The sequence below is a fragment of the Corvus moneduloides genome, chromosome 8 (assembly GCF_009650955.1).
Source record: "Corvus moneduloides isolate bCorMon1 chromosome 8, bCorMon1.pri, whole genome shotgun sequence".
NCBI lineage: Eukaryota > Metazoa > Chordata > Aves > Passeriformes > Corvidae > Corvus > Corvus moneduloides.
The window spans coordinates 21790201-21800826 of record NC_045483.1 but is presented as its reverse complement, the minus strand read 5'-3'; the positions used below and the strand labels follow the sequence as shown (position 1 = coordinate 21800826).

At 35.8% G+C, this 10626-nt stretch overlaps 1 protein-coding gene across 8 annotated transcripts in view; it reads right to left on the bottom strand.

Annotated features, from left to right (window-relative positions):
* KAT6B (lysine acetyltransferase 6B) overlaps window positions 1-10626 on the bottom strand; it is a 110731-nt gene that overhangs the window by 4735 nt on the left and 95370 nt on the right. For all 8 annotated transcript variants that reach the window (XM_032115655.1, XM_032115654.1, XM_032115653.1 and 5 more), the window contains 4 exons: window positions 4683-4914; window positions 2756-2915; window positions 1888-2154; window positions 379-679 (listed from right to left, as the gene is read on the bottom strand). In XM_032115655.1, the coding sequence (XP_031971546.1) occupies window positions 379-679; window positions 1888-2154; window positions 2756-2915; window positions 4683-4914 (960 nt within the window). The remainder of the gene's footprint in view (window positions 1-378; window positions 680-1887; window positions 2155-2755; window positions 2916-4682; window positions 4915-10626) is intronic.

Below are 10626 nucleotides of genomic sequence, written 5' to 3'. Positions count from 1 at the left end.
ACATTTCACTGAATTACCAACAGTGCTGAATAGAAAGATACTTGTGTAAATTGAATCTTACTTTTTGCTTGTATCCTTTACCACTGATACAAAAACTATATTGGACAATATTCCAGTGCTACCCTTTGCACTGTTAAGTATGAAATGCCCTGTTGCAGGGACATAAAAGTTGGTTTTGACAATATGACAAGAACTTCAATGCCTCAGACTGGAAAAGACTTGTTTCCTGAATGCAAAAAGCAAATTATAATATTATAATAATAATGGCTAAATACATCTCATTAAAAATTTCAAGATTTATGACAAAAATAAACACTTCTTTAGAAGGCCACCCAACAAAATTAATTTTGTGAAGATATAAGAACATTTTAAGTTTACCTGTACAATTTTCATCACTCCTGTAACAATGAATATCTTTCTCCTCCTTGTTCTGCTCTTCTTCCTCCTGTTTCTGCTGCCCAGGTTGATACTCAAAAGCTTTTCTAATCACAGGCTTCAAGTCATCATCTTCTCCATCCATCTCACAGGTGGGTTCCAGCTGCGGCATGGGACGCTCTTCATCTGAGTTATCAAATGGCTCATTCAACACCTCTGTTGTTTCAGAAATTGTCTCTGTTGTAACACTGCTGTTTATCCTTCTGCGCTTACGGCCCCTTTTCTTTTTCAGTATGAAAGGTCTCTGAAAAATAATTCCACAAATAAAACTCTTCCTACATTCCCGTTTGTTAACTGATTCTGGACATAAATTTTTGTAGAGTGAGTTTACAATAATCTATTTACTCATTCAAAAAACCACTTTACGTTGCATCAAATTCAAATGTAGACAATCTAAAAGTAAAATGTCTAAACAGTTAAAATAGGTATGTATACATGTATACAAACCTTTCTGTAAGTAAAAGTGAAGGCTAGAATTTTCTTCCTATTGTAGTGTCTTTTACCTTCTTCTGTCAAATAATATTGATAGCATTATTACATAAACTGTACTCACACATTTTTCCTCTGTAGATTTATAATTCCCCAACAACCTTCACAAGTATCAAAGCTTATTCTTCTACATTTCAGATTTCTGCTATTTTTAGAAATAAGTATGTACACAGAAAAATAGGTAACATTGAGGAAGTGCACCTCAAGAATCCTACAGATGGCTGCTATCAAAAAAAAAACTGTTCAAGATTTTGTTTTCCTATTATTATACATTCTCCAAGATTTATAGTTACTTTAAACTAAGCTCAGTTAAAGTATAATCAAAGGGACAATCCAATTTCCTAATTCTCACCAGAGACACTTCAATACATAGGCTGAGTGCTTTAAAATTTTTGGGATTCTTAAGTTTACTAATTTAAGCAACTCAGAGTTGATTTTTTCAAAGAAATTAAGAATTACGAAAACATGGCAGTAACCAGAATTTAACATTTAAATTAGAAGAATACGGGTAAAAAAAAAACCCTCTTGTTTTAACAGCAGTTCTTTTGAAAACTTTATGCCCCTTTTAGGAGTTCCTATAATAAAAAAAAAAAAAAAAAAACAGAAAAAGATAAACCCCACAAGCTGGACTCCATCTTAATACAAAAAAAGAAAGAACCATTAAAATATTGAACCAATACCAATGCTAAACAGCAGAGGGCAATCTCTAGTTTAAAAATTAACAGGAAATTCTGATTTTTTAATGTCACTAGTATTTTATAGTTCTGTGAAAAATCCTAAAGACAAAAAATGAGATGGAGTGCATAAAGGAGAAGAGAGGAGTAGTTAAGTGTCCAAATAACACAAAAAGGATTAAAACAGCCTAACAAATGTTTGTAGAAAGCCAGATTGTTATTTTGATGATAACGATTTGATTGAAATCGGATACAAGTGACTTTGCACAAAACCACTGAAGTAACACACCTTTCTTTTCATGGCCAGTGACTGGGGCTTTGTCAGCCGGGGAGGTGAACTCTGTTGATTCTCATCCCCGCCATCCTCCTCACTGCTTTCTTTAGAGTGTTCTGTGGATTGCCCTCGCTCCCCCACCACTGCCACACTTTCTGGAGATCGCAAGTATTTATTTTTAGATTGTACTTTTGCAGGTGATTGCCTACTATTAGTTCTTGTGGAGAATATTTCTTGCTCTTCCTTTTCCCAGCAGCTAGCTTGTTCCATAAGACGCTCAGCCTGAAGGGTTGAGGTTAAAATAACAGGTCACCGAAACAGCATTTACTTAGCCGTATCTTTTACATTCAGCTAAATAGTTAAAATAAGTCAACCCTGATTAGCACTGCTGGCTAACCTAGCAACAACATTTCAGCTGAATCATCTAGTTGTTCCTTTACAACAGTTAACAGATAACAAACCAAAGAAGATTGCATTTCATGGGATATTTAGCACTATTAATGATGCAGCGAATTGATTTAAGTCCTTTAGCACTACATTACATGCCTACTGACTGGATCACTTTGAGCAAGTTGAGAACACAAAGAATCGATTGACAGTGCAGCCCCTGAGCTCTGCACCAAATTTGATCTGATTACATGCTCTTTGACCACCTCAAGAGTGATAAATACAGCTCCACGACAACTGATTCACATTTTAAGTTTTCATATTCATCCCCCCAGAGTTACCATGTGTTGCTATACAGATTCCAAAAATTCTGCATTACAATATCAGTATGGAGTGGTCAAAGTTAAATCTGCTCTATTTAAGACAGTCTAATGTTGAATATTCAAAATTATGAAAACCAAAGGAAGAAAAATTCAGAACACATCTCTGATATTACCTCCTTTTCTGCTTCCCTCTCTTCTTCAGAAACTGCAGCATTAGAAACTAACAATGGAGTCCATCTCAAGCTTTCAGGATCTACTTCATTGATACGTGGATTCGCTTTCAGTTTCTCCATATGACTTGAAATCAGCTTTTCCCTTCTAATAATTACAAATCTACAAGCAAATAAACAGTAATTTTTAGAAAGTGATCTCCTAAAACAGCCTTTCTACAGGTGAAATCCTTTTGCAAAACAACCTGTGAAAAAAAGATGGGTAAATAAAAGGATCCATCAAACTAAAAATACCAACTGACACACAGCGATAACATGCTTACACTACTGACTGTTCACTGAGAAAAAGTGAGGAAACAACAGTTTATGAAGTGAAAGCTCAATATTAACCATCACTGGGGCAACAGAGAGAAAGTAAAGGTTTTATAGTTGACTACTCTAAACCTAATTCAAGAGGTTTAGTGTTGGCACTCGAATCAATGCCAGAACAATTTCCAATTTTAATATTATATACAAACACAGATAGAAATCACTGTGGATCATCAAGTCAAGAGTGAGAAAGTCATAATGTTACAGCTGAAGATGTAAGCTAACGGGACAAGAAAGCAAGTCAGAAGCACAGGTTTTCTAACGAAGCATACAAAGGTACTTTAGTCCTGTGCTAATGAAGTACAAAACGACTTTCCAATTACTATGAAGTGGCATATCAAAAGTAGGTAAAGACTAATAAAATAGCACAGTATGCTAATCTATTAGCACATATCCCATCAAGCTGCCCTGTTACAAAGAACTATACAATTTTAAACAATAAAGATGAGCAAGAATTTCAAGTGCGGTAAAAATCAGGTTGGTTAAGTAACAATATTCTCTCAGTGAAAAACAAAGTTTAAAAAAGAAATCAGATCCAGAACCCTTTCCCCAGAATTGTGACAAACTTCTACTTTACTACATGAAAGAAAAATTTCCCTTAAAATACATTTGTCCTCAGGTTGTCCATAACTAAGTACTCCAGAAAGTTAAGGGTTTAATGCAATGACCGCGCTCCTCTTACCTACTCTCATACACCATCTTGTAAGCTGATCTCCTTTTTGAAGACTTGCATTCTTACTGGCTCAAAAATTACTGGCTTTGAATACTAGTACTGGGACACATAAAAGTTACTGAGGCTGAACTTTTCCTGATTTTAATTTTACTTTTTGGCAAGCCAGTGTTTGAAAGGCAGCTTTGCTTAATTATAAAGTTTCTATGATTGGAATATCCAGAAAGAATTAAGATCATCTTCAGAAACACAAACACCATTGAAAGTCATTTAAGACATTTTATGGAAAGAAACAGACCAAACAAGAACAACAACCCAGTTAAGTTCTAAAATATCCATCAAAATCATTAAGAAAGAACATATTCACAAAACAAGAACTCACCTTCTCAGTGCACTGACTTTCAACACTGATTGTAACATTAAATAGAAACTTGCATTACCAGTACCTTGAGCAGGAGCACTTCACATAGAGCTGATCTGATCCCATGGTTTACATGAATTCAGCAATGATTGAAAGAGGGGGTGTGGAAAGAGAGACTGCCACCCACAAAGACAAATTTTTCTCTCACTAGTATTCAAAGCAAAATATTTGCACAGCAAGAGCTGGGAACACTAAGGGAAGATCATACTGAATGAAATAAAATTCTTAACTGAAAATGTTTCGAGCTGGCCACATACTTCCAATAACCATTAACATGAAAGAGCATCCAAAAAATCATCAGGAAGAAAAGCTCTTTATGTAAGACCCATCTGTACTGACTTCTACAATAAGATGGTTATTACTCATTTTACAGTCAAACTTTTCCACAGACATTTTTCACATCAACTGTTTTGGAAGTAGAGAATGTTTTGTCTCAGTATTTTAAAAAAATGTTCACAAGATTCACTGACCTATCTTCTCTTTTATCTATCATGCTATGTTGCTGCAAGGTTGTGGCAATATCATGCGGACACATTCCAGTAGCTCGGCTCATTCCTTTGATGCTGATTTGTTTTTCATGGTGGCAGTTCAGGTATTCCAATATGACACTTTTCCAATAAGCCAAGTATGAGAGACGACCCAGATCGGACAATGGCTTTTCAGGGGATCCTGCTTGACCCTCTCTTCTAGAAAGTAAATAGCCTAGAATAAAAATAAACAGGATACCTTATGGAGATAACAAAAGCAAGGAATTTTAACTAGCCCTTAAGAAAGCTGGAATTAATACAAAACATCAGCATGACTGATTCAACTACTGAAAACTCTTGCAATTACAGAAATCCTCTCCACAAAAGAGATGAGTTTTCATCATTATAGTGACATAAGAAAAGATCAAATCCTTGCGAGTGACTCAGATCTTATATTATGAGAATCAAATATTAACCAAAAACTCTAATTGCAAGGCAAGGACAAGAGGGAAAAGCCAACATATTTTGGAACAGGTCCCATCATGCATGTTCTCCTTTAGAACTACAACTCTCAGGCCTTTTGAGAAACTTTTACACCTGAGTTACATCACTGAAGCCAAAAATATTCCAAAGAATCTCAAGAGCAGGTATCATGGGTACTATCAGTTAAGTCATTTTTCTTCAAGAAGCCCCAAGTGACATAAGTTTTTGATTAAACAGCTAGAAGTTGTATTTTGGAGGTAACATAATTCACAAGATGAATTATTCAGAGAATTAGTTAGGAGAAATAATTAAAAAATAATCTCCCTTAATTCGTATTTAAGAACATTCACATAATTCCTGCTTGCAGTCTTCAAAACAGTAACAGATCCACTATTACACAGTATACCACCTTCATTTTATATTCTATGTATGTTGTAAGTCCCTTTTAACTCTTCACCTTTAAGAGGATTTTACTATTTAGAGTAGAATATGCCTGCTTGGAGATAACAGAAGATGCCACCAGTAAAACTATTTCAGTATAGAGAAAAAACCCACAATTAAGGAAAGGTATTCTTTCACAGTCATTCATCCCTCCACAATACATATTCTGCATTGTGCCTTTATAAAAACTGCCAACACACAGGCCTTAAACAACCAGGCTTACAAAATGCTTACTCCATCATACACAGACATTATGTTTATGGAATTACATTACTCAAAGTCAATTGGAATCCACCAAAATATACAGTTCTTGCACCTTCCAATATTCTTAAATACTTTTTTCCTCCCTCAAATTTTTCAAACTCTTATTTTTCAAAGACTGATTTAAAACATATCTAGCACAGACATGTCATGTTTGTTAAACAAATCCTACTAACCTCTTCAAAAAGTTACTCCTGATCAAATTAGCTATAAATTAAAAGTGTATGATTAACATCCAGGTTTAAGAGAAGCAGTGGCTGTTTCCTTATTTTGCTGTATGGTCTACCATATACAAACCATACACACACAGAGGTATTTTTCTTAGATAAAACCACAAAATACACACATAAATATATGTATATTTACTCTGCCTGAAACACTGGTCTTCCTTTCCTCAGATAAAACAGAAAAGGTCCACAACAGAATTTAGAAGAAACATACACATATATGCATCGTAGTCTAATTACCAGTTTACATAAAGAAATTTATATAGAAAAGCAGACATCCTACAACATTTCAAGTGATCACAACATAGATACTGAAATAAGTAGTGTGCCTTTCATATCGATTAGCATGATTTGTGATAAAATGCCAGAGCTTCAGCATACCATCCCACATCTGCCTACCTCTACAGAGCTACATGAAGCCTGCCTACATCTGCATGGTACCACCAGAAACTCAGCAAGTAAATTTATTTTGTTTTACAGAAGGAACACTACCATAAAAATTAAGGAAGTGAAGGTATTTTAACATTTAAAATTGCAGCATATTAAACTTTTTTATAACTAGATGATACATTTTAGTACATCTTGGTACTACATGCAGCTACTGTTGACAGGAAACATCAAATTTCACATTCAACGCCACAGTGCATCTTCAATAATTGGAAGGTAGAGAATTGTTGCTTTAATTCCAGCTGCACAAAAGCAGAACTACAGTGTATAGCCTGTTCTGCTTAATTTTAAACAAAGCTTCACTTGTATCAAGAAAGAATTCTGGATCAGCTTGTGTACAACACACAAAACCGAATTTTATACTAAGATGACACTGCCCATAAAAAAACCCATGCAAACCTGCGGTAGTAGAAGTAGTGATGGAAGTCTCAACACAGGAAAAGAGAGGGAGAATAACCTAGGTTTTAAAAATGAGGAGAACTTAGAGCTGCTTCAAGTAACTTTACAGTTTACACTACCAACTTCACATTCAAGCAGTCTTGGGCACTAATAGAAAGTGTAGGGTATTTGCAAGACCTAGATTTCATTCTTGCATTTCACTACGCTTTGAAGTTACTTTGACAAAAATTCTTCCTCTACTTTCATTTTCCTCATAGATAAGGGGGCCGCACCTATAATTTCTTGGTAAACATATTATGAAGCTGAATAAGAAACTGCTATCCAAACAAAAGTTTGGAATCATTAGTTAGGCAACCACAAGTACCTTTAGAGTTTTACTAGTACATCCTGGCTCATTGTACCTTTCCTGTGTCTGGGGATTTAAAGACTAGTTCTTAGTGCTCATTTTCACTCTACATTAAAGCAGAGAAACTTTACCTGCACAGCAGTAACATCTGTCAGTATTCTTTCCCTACCTTTCTAAAATATAACCTATGCTTTTCCAAGATACTCACATTCTAGAGGATCAAAAATATAAATCAGAGGTAACAGTCTCAGTTACATGTAGCACACACTGACTAGAAAGTCTCTCAACAGATTCTGTGATTTGAATGACACCTATTAAATTAAACTTACTGAAGAGATGCCAAGTAATTGATCTAAGAGTTGCAGGTAAATAAAAACCACTGATTTTGGTAGCTTGTGTATCTACCCTGAAGCATCTGAAATGAGCACCATATGCCCCCGTTAAACAGATACCTGCAATCTCACTGTGTCGACCTAATTTTAATAATGGATAGCCTCCAAGTGGCAACCTCAAAGAACTTTCTTAAGATATAATTTTTGATATCAGATTATGAACAATAGCAACACTCACAGAACAAAACAGAGCTCCTCACCACTCACCCCCAAGAGTAAACAAGTCAAACTGTATGCTACACAAAAAAAGAAAACCACAACAAAATGTAAGACCTAATCAAGAACAAAGAGTCTTCTATCTTATCTTCTGGGCATAGAGTGATAGTATCACAAAATTCAACAGCCAAAATACCATTAGTTATTTTTATTTCTTGCCTTATCTCTATCCTCCACGACGAAGCAATGCACCAAATGCGATTTACAGCCTTTGATTTCTGTCACACAAACCTCCCCAGAATCACTAAGGTTTCATCTTATCCAAGATTTGAAACAATTAGAAGAAATGCAATCTGAGAAAGGGAAAGTTAGTATAACATACATAAATTCTATGCCTTCAACACAAATTAAGGCGATAATTAGGCATTAAAACATTTAAACAAACTGACTTGTAATTATCTTGTAATTTCAATCTACAGCATTCCTAGTAATACCCCTGAAATAGCTACAGAATCCACAACACACTTATGTGAGAACAGAAACTTTAATACATCTGTGTCAGTCTTCAGAAACTTTCTTTAGTTAACTACTGATTTTATTATGCTTGGTTCTATATCTTCAAACAAGTTAAATAGCATGAAATCAGAGGTCTAGCTTGATAGCAGGACAGTGGCCAACAGAGAAATCCAAGGGACACATTGAAACTGGCAAACAGAATCAGTCTGGCTTCATCCAAATAATTGGAACCAACTAGATGATCTTAATGTCCATACTTATTGGAATTTTTTAAGAACTTGGTAAGATATGTTAAGTATAACTTCCTTCTGCAAGCAGTGCAGAGTCCATCTTCCTCCTGCATTCGCTGCATTTACTTGTGTGTTTACCAGCAGGAATTTCTTGTCATGTCTGCTGCTGTGAGGTGAACAGACTTGTATCTCACCAGCTCTCTCCTGAAAATCTTCTACAAATCAGGATCACATCAGCCCCCTTTCACTCCTATGGCATGAAAACAGTTTTATGCATACTTCAAGTTACAAACTGCCATAAGCAGCTATTTCATTAAGTCTCTGCAAATCCCCAAGACACATCCTTCTTTCCTTACCACACACACTTCTAAACATCACTACCTCAGCTTTATAATATTAAGCATAAATCTCAACACAGTTTTAAATTTAGCTTGAGACAGCTGAATTGATTTTTTTTATCATCTGTTGAAGGAATACACTTGTCCTTTTGCTCTTAACATGGTAACAAATGCAGGCTAGCCTTCAAAGGTGTAAGACAATAGAGATGCAGACTGCACAGAGGCCAGTGGAATACAAAGCAGCAGCAAACAAAAACATTAAACAAGTGGTATACTGGGAAGGACCAAATGAACAAACTAAAGCTGACAGAAGGAAGTCAAATGAAGTTTGAAGATTTTTTTGAAGACACTCCTGCGATCTGAGTGCTCTCTATACATGCTTTATGTTCTATAGCAATGAAGAAATCAATTTACCATTTCATTTCACAGAATAGTTAAGGTTGGAAGGGACCACTGGAGGTCATCTAGGCCAACCTCCCTGCTCAGGCAGGATCCCCTAGAGCACATTACTCAGGACTGTGTCCTGACACCTTTTGAACATCTCCAGGACAGAAGACTCCACAACCTCTCCAGGCAACCTGTTCCAGTGGTCAGCCACCCTCACATCCATAATTTCTGATGAATAGTCAAAGAACAGACATCTAGATTGAAATGTTCAGTTTCCTTGAGTGCAATTAACACTGACCACAATCATTATAAAGCCATTAGGCTTTCAGTAAGCTCAGGAATTAATCTTGATTCAAGCAAACCAAAAAACCCAACTTGCAAACTGGATGTAGGTGTTTGAATTACACTTGTTTGTGTTCACCCAAGACAGCATGGTCACATTGTGGCTCAGTTACACACAGCAACAGCCAAACTGTAGTATGCATATTGCACAGGATTGAATGAAGACTTCGTGGTTTCCCATTCACCTGAGAAGCTAGGGAACTTCGCTAATATTAAAGTTTGAACAAGTATTTTTGATGTAATTATATTTACTATTTCTATTTTAAAACCACCTAGAACAGTCCTAGAAATGCTGTATTTTATTATTAAATACAAAGATTACTTTGTTTAGCTTAAGAGCAAACAATAGTCAGTCAGTTAGCACCCACACTTTGGAAAATAAATAACTATAGCTGAGTAGCTTCTAACAATGTGAAATGGAGAGTTATAGTTGGCTTGTATCACTCATCCTTTTATGAAAGGATCACAACATTTCTTGCCTTCTCCACTAGGCAATACAGTTGTACATTTTACTGGAAATTCCACATAGCCAGAATATAATCCATCCAGAACATCCTGAGGCAGCTTCAACACTGTATTCTCCAGAAGATGCCACTAGCTGAAACTCTAGTATAATTTCCTGTGTTCTATTACCCATGTGCTCCCTTAAGGGAGTATCTGACATCGCAACCTCACCACAAACAACAGTGCCATATGCCATGGAGACTGTGCTGATCTAACACAATTCCTTCACTCCTTGAAATTCATTGCTAACAGACAAGCAGGTTCTTTGAGAACAGTACCACAAAGAGAGGCACTTCACTCTTTTGAGGACATCATGTATGGTGTTCAACTATTGTTCTGAAGTATCAGTTCATCACATTGTCTTCAGCAGAAACAGAATCAGCAAAAATGTACCTGAATGGAAAACAGAGTACTGAATCTCATTCTGTCCCTGGCCAAGTACTTAGGAACTGCAATTTCTTTCTCCTATGCTACTAGC